The sequence below is a fragment of the Microcaecilia unicolor genome, chromosome 1 (assembly GCF_901765095.1).
Source record: "Microcaecilia unicolor chromosome 1, aMicUni1.1, whole genome shotgun sequence".
Taxonomy (NCBI): Eukaryota; Metazoa; Chordata; class Amphibia; order Gymnophiona; family Siphonopidae; genus Microcaecilia; species Microcaecilia unicolor.
Genome location: NC_044031.1, coordinates 174854822 through 174871859, shown reverse-complemented (window position 1 = coordinate 174871859; position 17038 = coordinate 174854822). Strand labels below are relative to the sequence as shown.

At 41.7% G+C, this 17038-nt stretch overlaps 1 protein-coding gene across 1 annotated transcript in view; it reads left to right on the top strand.

Moving 5' to 3' along the window:
- The window catches only part of RFTN1 (raftlin, lipid raft linker 1), a 319836-nt gene that overhangs the window by 15916 nt on the left and 286882 nt on the right, over positions 1-17038 (top strand). The window contains 1 exon segment of the mRNA XM_030202597.1: positions 3410-3565. Coding sequence (XP_030058457.1) covers positions 3421-3565 — 145 coding nt within the window. The 5' untranslated portion in view covers positions 3410-3420.

The window sequence follows — 17038 nt, the reverse complement described above, 5'->3', positions numbered from 1 at the left end:
CAGTCTCCAAAATTGCAAACAGTACTCCAAATGAGGTCTCGCCAGAGGCACTATCACATCCTATTTCCTGCTGGACATTCCTGTCCATATGTACCTAAGCATCCTGCTAGGGTTTGCAATTGCTTTTTCTACCTGTTTGGCCACATTAAGGTCATCAGATACAATCACCCCCAAGTTCCACTCTTCACTTCCTATACTGTACTGCCAGGACTCTCCGAGTATGCTCAGTTCTCATGCAAATTGAGCATATGCAAGGAAATGTCCCAGTATTGTCAGCTGGAGAAGGGGCATAAGTCAGATAACAAATTTTGGTGGGGCTTGAGCCCCAAGTGGGTAGGCACTGGAAACCTGCTCTCTGTATGGCATCTCCCCTTCCCACCCAATGCAATCCAATATCTCTTAAATTCACTCCTCAACCCCTCCCCCGGTACCTTTTAAATCGTTCACTGCTGGGCCAGCAGCAAGCATCAACTCATACTTACTGTTCGTGCTGGCCCTGAGCTTTCCCTCAGATGCAACTTCCTGGTCCCTGCCATAAGCAGAATGGTGTTTGTCCCACATCTGGTAGGAAATCTGGATTACCCACCAGTCTCAGAAATGGAGATGGTCCGGTCCATCTTCTGCTCCTCATACCTCCTCCATTTCCAAGCTTTACAGAGTGGGTAAAGATAACCCCATAGCTGGTTCCAGTTCCCCACTCTGTTCCTAAAGTATATACCTTTTTAAAAGAGTGTATACTTGTAATAGTGGATATAGTGACTAGGATTTATTAAAGGACTATAATGATACTCATTTTATTTTACCGGATTTGATTATAATCTGTATTATTGTATATATTGATTTAAAATTGTTGGGGATAATTGTATAATAGGGTGCCTACTGCCTATTCTATAATGGGAAGTACATGGGGTGGAGGAGTAGCCTAGTGGTTAGAGCACCAGGCTGACAACCTGGGAAGCTGATTTAAATGCCACTGCTGATCCTTGTGATCTTGGGCAACTCACTTAACCCTCCATTACCTCATGTATAGCCTTAGATTGTGAGTTATCCAGTGACAGGAAAATACCTACTGTACCTGAATGTATCATGTGAGCTAAATCCAAATAAATAAGCAATAAATAGTAGTAAAATAATAGGTGAAATACCTGACAATAATTTAGGCATGAGCACTTATACCAGCCCTATAGGTGGTATAAGTTCTCACACCTAAATGCCAACGATAGGAACCTTAAGTGTGAGTCGTGCCTGTGCTGTGCCCTGACTCCACCCATGTATACATCTACCTATGAAATACGATGCAAGAAATGCATGTATTTACCAAATAGCACTTAGGTAGAATTTTGGTGCAAAGTTTGTTGCACAAGCTATAGAAAAGTGCCAGTTCTGCACCTAATTTAAGTGTTAAATTAGGCACCAATTGGCTTTATGTACCAGTAATAGCCCTAAAGTGGTGATCATTAGCACTAATTTCTAGTTATGGGCATAACTGCACTTAGCGCTGTTCTCTAAACATAGCATCTAAATACTGTAGTGCACAGCTAGAAAGGGTGTGTGTCCATGGACGGGTCAGGGACATGTCTAGCAGTTGCACGTGTAAGTCACAGAATACAATCACTTATGGGCACAACTGCCAACTGTGGGTACCAGCATTTACACCAGCCTTTGATATAGCATAAGTGCTTGTTCCTAAAGTTAGTTTCGCATAGGCCGACTTACGCCCTATTCTATAATGGCAATTTCACTTGCAGTTGCCATTGCAGAATCAGTGTTTAGTGCTCCCATTCTTGACTCCCTTTGTAGAATCTACCCCTTTGTGCATAAATGTTAGCCCCCACTTTATATAATGCGGTATCAGGTCACTGTGATAAAGTACAGTTCATAAACTGAATAAAATTAAGCAATTTTCTTAAAAAGCTGATCACATCAGATATATACTGATCTACAGACTGCATCTCAACATACCTGCTTGAACTGGCTCCCCGTGAAAGACTGTATCAGCTTCAAAGCAGCCTGTTTGGTCTTTCAAATTTTATCCAGAATCACCTCAAGCCTCTTGATCAATACATTGCCACTACTCCTAGCCCGCTCCTTGAGACTGAGTGACCAGCTGTTCGTTTCCTCACAGCCTCACAATTGAATCAAGTTCTAGAAAGTCTTTTGTTCACTGTTCCTTGTAGTGAGAACCACCCTATGGAACTCTCTACCCATTAGAATTAGGATAGAGAAGGATTACCTCAGTTTCAGAAAGAAACTAAAAACTCACCTTTTCCCTAGCCCTGCCACTTAACTCACCTTCTTAGCCTGGCTTGAATTTCTTTGCTATCCATTATCTCTACCTAATCCATGTAAACCGCACTGAACTCTATTTAGGGGATACTGGCGGTATATAAGACCTCACTTGAATTGAATTGAATATACCAAGCATATGACTGGCTTTTGCCGAGTTCTTTCCGGTGCAAATAGTTTCTCCATCTATGCTTATAGTCTGTAGCTATCTGTCATATGAATAGCAGGAAACAGCTTAAATCCAGTGCCCTGTGCTAAATGCTTGTTGTTGCATTTTAACTTATTCATGTTATTTTGTACATAAATATAACTCACTACTTGCCTATGGCAACAGCAGATAACTGAAACAAAAAAAAACCAAAACAACCCAACAGAGCCTTCAGGGTTGGGATAAGCAAAGTTCTCCTTTATTGAAAGATAGACCCGACACGGGCCACGTGTTTTGATGCACTAGGGCCTGCCTCAGGGGCCAGAGAGTCCTGAATATGTCTTTCACAAAGATGTATGTGTCATCAAAAAAAACGATTGAAATAAAGTGCCTGAAGTCGCCCACTAGCAATCCCACAAACATATTCAGGACTCTCTGACCCCTGAGGCAGGCGCTAGTGTGCCGAAACACGTGGCTCGTGTCGGGTCTATCTTTCAATAAAGGAGGACTTTGCTTATCCCAACCCTGAAGGCCCAGTGTTGCTTTTTTTGTTTCCATATTGGTTTGTATACTGCTTTACCCTCTTTTGTGATATTGTAAACAGCAGATAACTGCCAGAATTGTTGCCTGTTTAAATATGCTGACTGTATAATAAATTGCATTGCCTTCTGAGATAAATTTTATCCATCAGGCACTTAAATCCCTGTAGCACCTGCACTGTCCATTAACAAGAAATGTGTATGTCAGATAGTGCCTTTCATCAGAGTAATCATGGCTTTTCTCCTAGCAGTAACTAAGTTCAGGCATGAGTGTTAAATTCTTAGTAGGAAGCATTTATTAAATTGTTTTGTATTCCCCAAAAGATCCAGGAGATGTTTGAAACCTATTTTAGGTGTCTCAGGAGTTCTGGTACTCTGTATGAGGGGTTGAAGAGCAGAAACATTTACTAGTGCTAATTGTTCTCTCTCTCTGCAGCAGTTATCACAATGGGTTGTGGCCTGTACAAACTGGAGAGACCTGCTGAAAAAAAGCCTGGGAATATCTATTCAACCCTGAAAAGGCCACAGGTAGAAATCAAGATAGATGTTTCCTATGAATATCACTTCTTGGATTTCACAACTCTGAATGAGGGTAAGTGTGTATAACTTTCTGACTGTGGAAAGGAGACATGTGAGAACATAATTTAATTTTCATGAAACACTGACAATATGGTGATTTCAAAGGTTTACATCACCCCTCAAAACATAGCTATAATATTTCAGTAATGTAAGGTACACTTCCACAAAGGGAAACAAGGGAAGGGATTTTGGATTTAGTTCATGCCTTACAAAGTGTTTTGAATCAGATTTTTAAACATCTTATGGGCATTTTTATAACCAGGGCTCTTACCATTTGGTCACCCAGAGGGCATGTGGCAGGATCCTATTTTATAAAGAAATGAAGGCACCTATTATCCTTTAGTTTAATTGGGTATATAAGCATTTTAGACACAAGCACCTTTTAGGGGCATAAGTATGAGCTCTGCATAAGCTCCAGCCATGTGTACATCCTTCATGCAAATATGCACTATGTAAGTTAAGCGGGTACTTAGAGAACAGTGCCTAGGTGGAATTGTGGCGTTTATACATGTGCAATCACACATATATGCATAAATAGAATTATGCTAATCATTTATGAATGTAAAGGGCCTGTAAATATTGGTGCATATGTAACAGAATTGTTTCCTTTATGTAAAGAGGCCATTACAAGTGTGCATCCCCTTACAAAATGTTCAGGTTTTGTTGCTTTTTCACCTGGAAGTTATCAATAGAAATAAACAAAATAAAACATGGAAAAGAAAATAAGATGATACCTTTTTTATTGGACATAACTTAATACATTTCTTGATTAGCTTTCGAAGGTTGCCCTTCTTCCTCAGATCGGAAATAAGCAAATGTGCTAGCTGACAGTGTATATAAGTGAAAACATTCAAGCATTACTATGACAGTCTGACAGGGTGGGAGGATGGGGGTGGGTCGGAGGTATGCATGGGGACATCAAAGCATATCATTGATATTCTAACAGGATGGGTGTGGATAGGTGAGGGGTGGGGTGATCAACAGAGACATACAGATTTATGGTTTATAATGGGTTAGGAACCCCAGATCCTTGTTAAGTCCTTTCTGTTGGGTGTTAAAATATTCAATCATTCTGACTTCAAAGGTCTTACGTTCTTGTATGGTTTTAAAGTTACCTTTCAGTATTCTCACTGTGAAATCACTGGTACAGTGTCCTGGTTCTGTGAAGTGCTGTCCCACCGGTGTGGGGGCCCTACTGGCTGTATTGAATAAGGCCCCCACACCGGTGGAATATGAGGCAATGTCCTATTGTGATTTGATATATGATTTAATTTAATTCCAGGATTTATAGCCTGCTTAATCCTCTAAAGTTCTGAGCAGGTAACAGCAACAAAAGAAAAATATATAAACAAATTACAATTTAAAAAATAATTTAAACAGTATAAATCCAATATTATAACTGAACAGCAAAACCAAACAATAATAAAGCTAATAATAAAGGAAATTCACAATAAAAATGCAGATAAATCTAAAAAATGAAATATAAATTGAAAAGCTAAAGTTAAAAATGTGAAAATGAACAAATAATGATATAAAAAAGAAAAATAAATGTAAGAAATTAGAACAAGAAATTTAAATTAAAGAGCAATCAAGAAGGAAAAATAACAAAATATTAAGGGGGTCTTTTACTAAGAAGCTCTAGCATTTTAAGCTTGTGCTAAAAATCAGCTGGCTATAAACACTGAGACACCCATTATATTCCTATTAGCGCCAGCTGATTTTTAGCATGAGGTAAAAACACTAGCACACCTTAGTAAAAGACCACCTAAATCTCTGAACTATTAAAGAAGAAGGGGTCCTTTTACTAAGGCATGCTAATGGATATTCCTCTGGGCTGCATAACATTTAGGGCCTCTTTTATAAAGCCACGCTGCCGATTCTCGGTGCGGCAAATGAGAGGAAGCCCATTCAATTCCTATGGGCTTCCTCTCATTTACCTCACGGGAATCACTAGTGCAGCAAAGCTACCCGATGGCGGCGGTGATGGTGGTGGGGGGGGGGGGTGGTTGAAGGGGTTGGCGGTGGGGGGGCCAGGGCCAAATCCACAGGGGCCCTTCCCCCAGTGGCCCCACGTAGCTACACCCCTGCTGCAGCGCAGACCTAATGAAAATTGCGGACCCCCCCTTTTTTTTGTAGAATTGTGAGAAATTTACAATTGTGTTGCTTTTTGTAAACATTGTAAAATTACCCAAATGGTGGCATCTAAAAGTCCTGTTTCAGAAAAACATAAAAGAAAATCTTCTTTCCCCTCCTCTCTCTGCTGCTACTGCCTGTGTCAGTCCTGCCACCTGGGTTACTACCTGGCCTGCTCTCTTGCTTCATTGCTCTGCTGTATTTTTACTACTAGTGTTGCTGCTGGTTAGTATAGTCACCCACTTGTGCTCTATCTAAACTCCCCTCCCCCTACGCTTACGCCTACCTATAAAATAAGCACAATGTAAGATGTGTTTACAGAATAAAGCTTAGGTGGAATTTTGGCATTTAATAATGTCACTTGTATGCAATTCTAATTATACACATAATTGTTGCATACATTTTAGCACCCTCTTTAGAGAATTGCCCCATATTGCTACTGAATATACATATAATTGATATGGATATCATCCACCTTCAATTATAGAACTATCCAGGCGCTGAAATTTTACCTAGTTGTGATTCTGCTTTTGACAGTCTGACAGGGGCAAAGGAAGTTCATTTGTCCTCCATTCTTTGCATTGAACCTAGTACAGGCATCATACTGGTGGAAAGGACTTCATTTAATATTAATATTTATTTATTTATTGCATTTGTATCCCACATTATCCCACCTCTTTGCAGGCTCAATGTGGCTTACAATTCATCATGGATACTGGAAATAAGAAGAGAATATACATTTGGTTTTACAGAGGGTTTTGGGTTACATGGTGGTGAAATACATGATAGTGTTAAAGCAAAAGACATTATGAGACATTTCTGGATATATTAAAAATTATACAGTTACATGTGTTGATCTTTGTGATATATCTTGTCGAAGAGATAGGTCTTCAATAGTTTACGCAAATTGGTCAATTCATAGACCGTTTTCAGGTTACATGGCAATGCGTTACAGAGCTGCGTACTCATATAGGAAAAGGTAGATGCATGTATTGATTTGTATTTTAGACCTTTACAATTGGGGGGATGAAGATTAAGGAATGTGCGAGAAGATTTTTTTGTGTTCCTGGGTGGTAGTTCTATTAGGTCTGACATGTAGGCTGGGGCGTCACCATGGATGATTTTATGGACTAGGGTACAAACTTTGAATGTGATGCGTTCTTTAAGTGCAAGTTATAGTCTTTGGGAGTCTGTGTAGGGCTAAGGAGGTTTTAACAGTGCATTGTGGTTTCAGGCACCATCAATCCATGTCAGGTATGACAAAGACACTGTGCAGTAGTAGAATAGTACTAGGACTCCCATAGTGTGTATTCCTGAATTTCTTTGTATAGCTGTGCCTGTTTTTGTTGATCTGTAATGTTCCTGAGAGAGAAGAGGTATTGGGGGACTTCTGTGTAAAATAAGTAACTTCTGCAATGAGATGTGAACCTGTGGGTGAGTGTTGTATCCTTATAAGATGGCTGCTCTGTCTCCAAGCCCCAATCCCCAATCCCCCTCTTGGATACTTTGTTCTGTATGGTTCATTGTACTGATATTAACCATTTGGTATCCTAGGAGTGACAAAGAATGAAACTTTATTAGTTTTCCACAGACATGATGCGCTGTTTGTGAAGGAAGTGGTTTTTCCTGATTTATAATGATGGTCATGACAGAGCGAGAGTTTAGCAAAGTTTGGAATGGGAATGAGATTTACTTTTTGGAATTTGATATGCAGTACTTGGGAGTCTTCTGTGACCTCTGTGGAACAGTGTCTGTGACATCATCATAATCATAAAATATAGCCCTGTTTTTCTTTTTCCTCCATTGAATCCAGTAGTATAGGGATACGTACAAGGTTTTGAAAGTAAAGTCGTGCTCTGTAGTCTGAACTAGAGAGCTGCACGGGAACGGGGTTTGCGGGAATCCCGCGAAACCCGCGGGATTCCCGCAGGGACGGAAGCAGTTCTGTGGGGTTCCCGCGGGGATGGAAGCAGTTCTGTGGGGTTCCTGTGGAAATATAAGCTACACCTGCGCCAGCCTCTCATCTACCGAGTACCAAGTTCTTTGACTGCTGTCTCCTCCTCCTCTTCCTCCTTGCTTTAACAGCACAAATGTGGAAAATTTTCCATTAAGGAGGTGGTAGAGACACAAATGATGATGGAATTCAAAAAGGTGTGGGATTAACACAGAGGATCTCTAATTAGAAAATGGAAGTTATAAAAAACCTAACCTTAAATGGCTGCATGTGTGTGTGGATGTGTGAAGTAATGCTTAGATGGCGACTCTGGCTGTGATTAACTAGGGCCAATACCAGGCAGCTTTGTATGGTCTGTGTCTAATATATGGAAGTCTGGTTTAGGATGGGCTGGAAAGGGCTTAGACAGCAACTTCAGTGGCAGGAACATAAGGACAGTTCTGGACAGATTTTTACGATCTGTGTCCCACAAATGAGAAGACACATAGACTGGAGTGGGCTTCAACGACAACTTCAGCAGTTGGAACATAAGGATAGGGCCAGATAGACTTCTATGGTCTATGTTCCAGAAACACAAAAGAAAGACCATAATCGAGTATATAATATCACACTCGTTGATTTAATCATGAATTGATAATGAGTGTGACTATTGAGAAGACTGGATGGACCATTCAGGTCTTTATTTGCTGTCACTTACTATGTTACAATTAATCCTCTTTGCTCCCGGGCTGATGAGCAGACCTCAGCTCTGACACAGGCATGAGCATCAGATGTCACCTGACCTACTGGCGCGTGCATGTGGTGACCTCTCAGCACACTGTGCCAGTAAATCAGAGACAAACCTTACATTTGCACACCAGAGTGTTCCAAGTTTCAGCTTCCATTCCTTCCTTGCCTACAGTGCTGTGGCTCAAATCCAGAGAGAGACTGAGGGAGCTGACTGGAATTTTCTTTTATGTACCATTAAATTCTTACAGTGATGGGTGGGGATGGGTTAAGTTCTTGCGGGGACGGGTGGGGACGGATTGGGATGGGTTACATTTTTGCGGGGATGGATGGGGATGGGTAAGATTCCAATGGGGACAGGTGGGGACGGGTAAGATTCCAGCAGGGACGGGCGGGGATGGGTAAGACTTCTGTCCCTGTGCAGCTCTCTAGTCTGAACTGAGGGAAGGCAGCTGATAACAGCTGGGTAAAAACTGATAAGATCTGATTTTATGATCTCTTTTTGGCCTTTATTTTTATTCTTCTGTGTAAACACTGACTTTCCTGGAACTGCTCATTCATCAGCGGTAAAGTCTGTCAGATAGCAAGTCAATTATGTATGTTAAAATGGATTAAATATTCATACCCTTACTATATAAATAGTGAATACAATTTAAAAATATACTTTGAATTGTCTGTATGTGAACACCAGAAGTCTACCAAAAAAGACATGAGAGTTAATATATGGCATTAAGGACCTCTTTTACTAAGCCACACTAGTAATTCCCAGCATGGCAAATGAGATGAAGCCCATTCAGTTCCTATGGGCTTCCTCTCATGTGCTGCAAGGGAATCGCTATAGGGTTAAGGGTCATAGATTTTGTATACTGCCTTTATGTAATACAAATCATTTAAAAGGACACTAAGATTTCACGATTTGGAATAAATAAATAAACCTCAAACTCATGTATCCAAACCATAACATTTTTTTAAAGGACCCATTGAGGGGCATAATTGAATGAAAACGTCTATCTCCATGGGCGTTTATCTCCGAGAACGGGTCCATGAAGGGGCAGACAGAACCGTATTTTCGAAAAAATAGACGTCCATGTTTTATTCGACAATTTGTGAGCTGGGCGTTTTTGTTTTTCAGTGATAATGGAAAATGAAAGTGCCCAGCTCAAAAACGAATAAATGCAAGGCATTTGTTCGTGGGAGGGGCCAGGAGTCGTAGTGCACTGGTCCCCCTCACATGCCAGGACACCAACCGGGCACCCTAGGGGGACTTTTACAAAAACAAAAAAAAAAGGTAAAAGAGCTCCCAGGTGCATAGCACCCTTCCCTTGTGTGTTGAGCCCCCCAAATCCCCCTCAAAACCCACTGCCCACAAGTCTACACCATTACTATAGCCCTAAGGGGTGAGGGGGGGCACCTACATGTGGGTACAGTGGGTTTGGGGGGGTTGGACGACTAAGCATTAAGCAGCACAATTGTAACAAGTAGGGGGGGATGGGCCTGGGTCCACCTGCCTGAAGTCCACTAAACCCCCTAACAACTGCTCCAGGGACCTGCATACTGCTGCCAGGGAGGTGGGTATGACATTTGAGGGTGAAAATAAAAAGTTGGGAAACATCATATTTTGTGGTGGGAGGGGGTTAGTGACCACTGGGGGAGTCAGGGGAGGTCATCCCCGATTCCCTCTGGTGGTAATCTGGTCATTTAGGGCACTTTTTGGGGCCTTATTCGTGAAAAAACAGGGTCCAGGAAAAGTGCCCTAAATTCTAGCTACAAACACATACTTTTTTTCCATTATCGGCGAAAGGCGCCCATCTCTGTTCGGGTGATAACCACGCCCCAGTCCCGCCTTCACCACGCCTTCGACACGCCCCCGTCAACTTTGTACACTTCTGCGATGGAGTGCAGTTGAAAACGTCCAAGTTCGGCTTTCGATTATACCGCGTTATTCGTTTTTGGGAGATAAACGCCTATCTCCCGATTTAGGTCGCAATATAGGCGTTTTTGTCTTTCGATTATAAGCTGGATTGTGGATATATTTTTTCACTCAATGAATAGTTAAGCTCTGGAACTTGTTGCCAGGGGATGTGGTAACACCGGTTAGCATATCTGGATTTTAAAAAGGTTTGGAAAAGTTCATAGTCTGCTATTATGATTGACATAGGGGAAGCCACTGGGATTGGTAGCATGAAATGTTACTACTATTTGGGTTTCTGTCAGGTACTTATGACCTGTATTGGCCACTGTTGGAAGCAGAATACTAGGCGAAATGGACCATTGGTCTGACCCAGTACGGCTATTCTTATGTTCTTCTATATGTCTTTAATTTTCCTTATTTCTTGGTTTCATGGAATTTTGTATGGGATCTACACGCACCTAATAATCAACCAACACACGAAAAAGGACACACACTGGACATCATTACACACAAATTCGACCCAGACTTAACCCTCCTACATACAGATACAAGATGGACACCCACACCATGGACAGACCACCACAAAGCGATGGTCTCCCTCCACTGGCGAAAAATACACAGAAACGCAATTAACAAACATGAACGAACAACATACACCATGAGAGGAAAAATAGACCCCACAACATTCTGGCAACAGGTCTACCAAAGCGAATGGTCAACAAATACAGACACCATCCAATTCCTCCAAGAATGGGACGACATATGTAGGACAACATTAGACACAATCGCCCCAATCCAAACTAGAACATCACACAGGAAAAAAACAAATTCATGGTTCACCGAAGAGCTGAAAAAACTCAAAACAAGTCAGAAAACTAGAACGCACATGGAATAAAAAGAAAGACGAACACACACTGAATGCCTGGAAATCACTCTGGAGGAAATACAAATACACCATTAAACAGACTAAAAGACTACACTATAAAACAATGATTGGACCAAACTACAAAGACACACACAAACTCTTCTACCTCGTAAACACATTGCTAGACACCACACCAGTAACAAAAACAGCAAAGATACACCAGGGGTTGATGATCTCGCGAAATACTTCAAGGAAAAAATCATACAACTACGGCTCAAAATACCCACCAGCACTATGGAATACACAACACACCTAAATTGTCTAAACCCAGAAGACGGAATATACCCAGCACAGGATCTGGACCGAATTCGAACTATTATCAGAGGACCTCATCTCTAAAACGCTCAAGAGATTCGCCAAATCCCAATGCAAACTAGATATCTGCCCAAACAACCTCATGAAATCAGCCCCTCAACAATTCATAATAGACCTAACTAACCACATGAATTTCATGCTACAAAACGGACTTTTCCCAAAAGAAAAAGGAAACATTCTACTCACCCCAATACCCAAAGACACAAAGAAAAACACAAGCGAAATAAACTACAGACCAGTAGCATCTATACCATTAACAACTAAAATAACTGAAGGGATGGTTACCAAACAACTCACAAACTACCTCAACAAGTTCTCCATACTACATGACTCCCAATCAGGATTCCGGTCAAATCATAGCACAGAAACAGTGTTAATTACCCTAATGACCAAATTCAAACAAATGATTGCAACCGGCACCAATATACTCCTGCTACAATTTGACATGTCAAGTGCCTTTGATATGGTAGACCACGAAATCCTATTACACATTCTCGAATACTTTGGCATCGGAGGCAATGTTCTAAACTGGTTCAAGGGGTTTTTAACCTCACATTCATATCAAGTCACATCAAACTCAACTATGTCAGCTGCATGGACACCTGATTGTGGAGTACCGCAAGGATCCCCCCCCTCTCACCAACTATTTTCAATCTAATGATGACCCCCCTGGCAAAACTTTTATCTAACCATAACCTTAATCCACATATATATGCCGATGATGTAACGATATATATTCCATTCAAAAAAGACATCAATGAAATCTCTAATGAAATCAGCCAAAGTCTACACATCATGAACACCTGGGCAGATGCATTCCGACATACTTACCTCCCAACACAACACGAATAAATTTACCGCCATCAACACACCTAAACTAAATCTGCCAATCTCAGAAACTTTAAAAATCCTTGGAGACACTATCGACCGCCACCTAACTCTTGAGACTCATGCGAACAACACAACAAAAAAAATGTTCTACTCCATGTGGAAACTGAAAAGAATTAGACCATTCTTTCCAAGATCTGTCTTCCGCAGTCTAGTGCAATCACTCGTACTCAGTCACCTGGACTATTGCAACTCATTATACACAGGATGCAAAGAACAAATACTGAAGAAACTTCAAACAGCCCAGAATACAGCAGCCAGACTCATCTTCGGAAAACCAAAATACGAAAGTGCAAAACCCTTACGGGAGAAACTACACTGGCTACCACTCAAGGAACGCATCACTTTTAAAGTATGCACCTTAGTCCACAAAATCATTCACGGTGAAGCCCCTGCATACATGTCCGACCTAATTGATCTGCCACCCAGAAACGCTAAAAGATCGTCCCGAACCTTCCTCAATCTCCATTTCCCTAAGTGCAAAGGCATAAAATACAAAGTACTGCACGGATCGACTTTCGCATACATGAGCACACAATTCTGGAATACACTACCACGCAGTCTGAAAACGATCTACGAACTGACTGATTTCCGCAAACTACTAAAGACTTATCTCTTCGAGAAAATCTATGGCAAGGATCAAAACACATGAAGCCCATACAATCTCATAGACATACACCAATACACTCTCTGAAATCTCTTCTCCCGCGCTCTCACCACTCTTAAACCCTACCCACAGATAAAATTGTCAGACCTCCCTGTTCCCTCGATACTGTTTTGTCCCCCTCTCAACTCACCACTGTTATATTCCACTGTTCTATTCCCTAATAATATCCTGAATTTACTCTGTCTTATATAACTCTTCACAATGTAACCCATAATTGTACTGCAACCAATTGTACTTCCATCATTTACAATGTATTGTAAGCCACACTGAGCCCGCAAATAGGTGGGAAAATGTGGGATACAAATGCAAATAAATAAATAAATAAATACTGCCTCCCTTTTTGAGAACTGAGTACTGTTCAGGAATGTTATTTTCTTTATTGCATAGAATTTTCTAATTTTTGTTTGTTGTTATCCTATATCTGTTTTCCTAACATGTTTTTTTTGTACTTGTTTAATTTGGGGGGAATTTAATTACAAAAAATGAAATTTCAAACTTATTACTAGTAATCTGTATTTTCTCATTGAAATTGGCAATTGGTACCTGAGGCTTTGACATAAAATGTTTTGAAGTTGCAGTATACATCAAGTTTTAAAGCATTCTTCAAAAAACTGTGAAAAAAACAAGGTTTTTAGACCAATGAATGAATTCTTCACCCCAGTAAGACACTGTAATACCATGGTTTGGGTATCAGATCTTTTTTCCTTGTTTGACAATACAGTGTGAGTTATCACTTCTTATTTAGACTTGTCATATTTTGTTTTTGGCATGTTACAACATTGTTTCATGAACAAGTTTTTGCCCTCTTTTTGTAATATGCATTGCTGGCCAACAGATACTCATTTTTTAAAAGAGCTTCAGAGGTAATCTGGAAAACTACAGATCAGTAAGTTGGTGCTGGGCAAAATGGTATAAACTATTATGAAAATGAAAGTTACAGTTGATAAAGCAAACAAAAGGGGCCCTTTTACCAAATGGTGGAAAAAGATGGCCCATGTTGGCATCAGCACGTGGGATCGCTGTGCCGAGGCCACCTTTTATCGCTGCGGGATTTTTTTTAAGGGGCAGTAAATGGCCCAATTACCTCTGGGCATGCCCATGTCCCACCTACCAGCACTAGAAAATATTTCTAGTGCCGGAAATAGTGTGCAGCAGGCCCGGATCTACCGCTGGGCTCCTGGGCAAGCCCAGCGGTAGGGCCGATTTGCCGTGCACAAACCTGGCGGTAGCCCTACAACCAGATGATAAAAGGGCCCCTAAAATGTTAGCAATTATTTGCAAAGGAATGGAAAATAAAACAGAAAAATATTATAATGCTTCTGAATAGATTCATATCATGGTGTAACCATGCCTTGAATATTGTGTGCAGTTCTGATTGTCTCATCTCAATAAAGATATAATGGACCTAGAAAAGGTTTGGAAAAGGGCAACCAAAATGGTAAAGGAGATGGAATGGCTCTCTACAAGAACAGATGAAACAGATTAGGGTTCTTCAGCCTAGAGTACAGCCCTTGGTAAAATTACTTTGAGTGCTAGGAAATATGATCGGGTTACCCTTGTCTGATGGAAGAACATTGGCTTCCAATTTCTTTCCGGATTCCATTTAAAATCCTTACCACTACATTTTTTATTTTGATATCTCTGTTTTCTTCAAATTTCAACAGTTTTTACACTTCAGCTTCTTTCAATGTCATCTGTTAAGACAGCATATTTCAGCTTCATGTCTTGGATCTTTCTGATTATCTTTGGTAATCTCCACTTGATCCTTTGAGGTACCCCTCTATTAAGGATGCCTCTGCACCAGGGGCGTAGCTACGGGTGGGCCTGGGTGGGCCCAGGCCCACCCAATCTCGGCTCAGGCCCGCCCAGGCAGCTGGCAGTTATCGGTCCTCTTCCTCCAACCCGTTTACATTATTTTTTTTTTTTTAGTGCGGGCCGGTTCCTGAAGCAGAAGTGTAGACCATCGCAGCGCTGCTTGCCGGTGCTCGTACTCCGGCACTTATTCCCCGTCCAGATTCTGCTCTGCTGCTAGGTCTCGCCTGCTTCCCTTAGCTCCCCGCTCTTTTATTTGTATCACGCAGCGCAGCCCCCTCCCTAGTCGGTCAAATAAGCTCCAGCCCCCGATGGAACTGAAAGGGGTCCCAGCAGACACACGCCATCCAGCTTCTCTCACTTTCTCTCGCCATCGAACAGCAGGAAAGACTCCAAGGCCGGCAGCGCGTTCATTTTCGCAACAAATTGGCCCCAGCACACAAAACTTCCGGGTCCCGGTGCAGAAACGCTCCGCCGGATCGGAACAAGGAGGTTTAATAACTAGGAGTGGCAGTGAGCCTTTATAGGCCACAAGGAAGCCAATAAGGTGTCTAAGTTTCTCCTTCCCAGCGCAGCCGTCATCCCTGTTCACTCAAAACCTAGCAAACTTATGAGCTGCTGCATCCACATTGTCGTCTAAAGCTGTTTCAGTTGGATAGGCAGTGCCTTAAAAGGTAGAGGACAATTTTTTTTAACTTATTGGACAGCTTTTTAATTTATTTCAAAGCTTCTGGGTCATGCAGGGGGGCTCAGAATGGGAGAAGGGGACTGGGTGGGGTGGGGCTCAGATGGGAGAAGGGGGACTGGGTCTGGGGTCTGAGAAGGGGGCAGGAGGGAGAATGGGGCCATGTATGGGGTTGAAAAGGGGGATCCTAATGCAAGGCATGTGGATAAATGGATGAAGGGAACTGAGGACTGAAAAGGACGGTAGGTGGGATAAGGGGGCTAGTACTGGAATTGGGGGCTGAAAAGGGGCAGGGGCTGAATGTGCGGACTGGGGGCTGAAAAGGGAACAGGGAGAAGTGGCTGGGGCTGAAGCTCCGGACTGGTTGGAGAAAAAGGCTGGGGCTGAAACTGGGGACTGGTGGGATAAAAGGAGGGGCAGGTGGAAGATGTGGGCTGGGGCTGGAACTAGGGGCAAGTGGGATAATGGGGCTGGAACTGGGGGCCGAAAAGAAGGGACAGCAAGAGGGAGGGCAGACCCTGGATGGATGGGAGAGGGAGGGCAAATGGTGGATTGAAGGGGCAGAGAGAAAGGGCAGACTGGATAGAAGGGATAGAAAGGGCAGACAGTGGATGGAAGGGGGAGAGAGAGAGGGCAGATGGAAGGGTCAGAGATAGAGGGCAGATGTGGATGGTGGATGGAAGGGGCAGAGACAGAGGGCAGACATTGGATGGAGGGGACAGCAGAGAGGGCAGACACTGGATGGCAGAGAGAGAGCGAAGACAGATGCTGGATGGAAGGAAGACGGTGAAAAGATGATGAGGAAAGCAGAAACCAGAGACAACAAACTGTAAATAAAATATATATTTTTATTTTTTTGCTTTAGGATAAAGTAGTATTGTGGATATGTTAATAAATGTTTATAAATAGAACATGTAAATAAGGTAATCTTTTTATTGGACTAATTTTAATACATTTTGAATAACTTTCAGAGAACAAAACCCCCTTCCTCAGGTCAGGATAGGATACTGTAACAGCACTATACTGTATTGACCTGGGGACGGAGGTTTTGGCCTCTGAAAGCTAAATGTATTAGTCCAATAAAATGGTATTATTTTATTTTCTGTATTTGTTTTATTTCTATTTGTTAATTTGTAAAGTGGAGATTGGTATTTGTTAGTTTTTTTTCAAATTTACATCTGCTGTCTTTATATTTTGCACAGTACTAGGGGACATTTTCTGTTTCTGTGGTGTTGCATTGTATGCAGAGTCTGGCATCTTGGGGGTTCAGTTTAATTTTTGTCTAAATAGAAAGTTTATTATTACTTATTCTATAGTGGATTAGGGTGTATCTGTGTTTGTGAAAAAGACATGGCTTTCAGTTGGAATTGACTGTGCAGTATCGACAGTCTGTACTATTCTGTCTGGTTTCGTTTTACAATAGGTGAATTGATGTTCTAGTGCTTACTATAGTGTTTAAGATGCTTTCC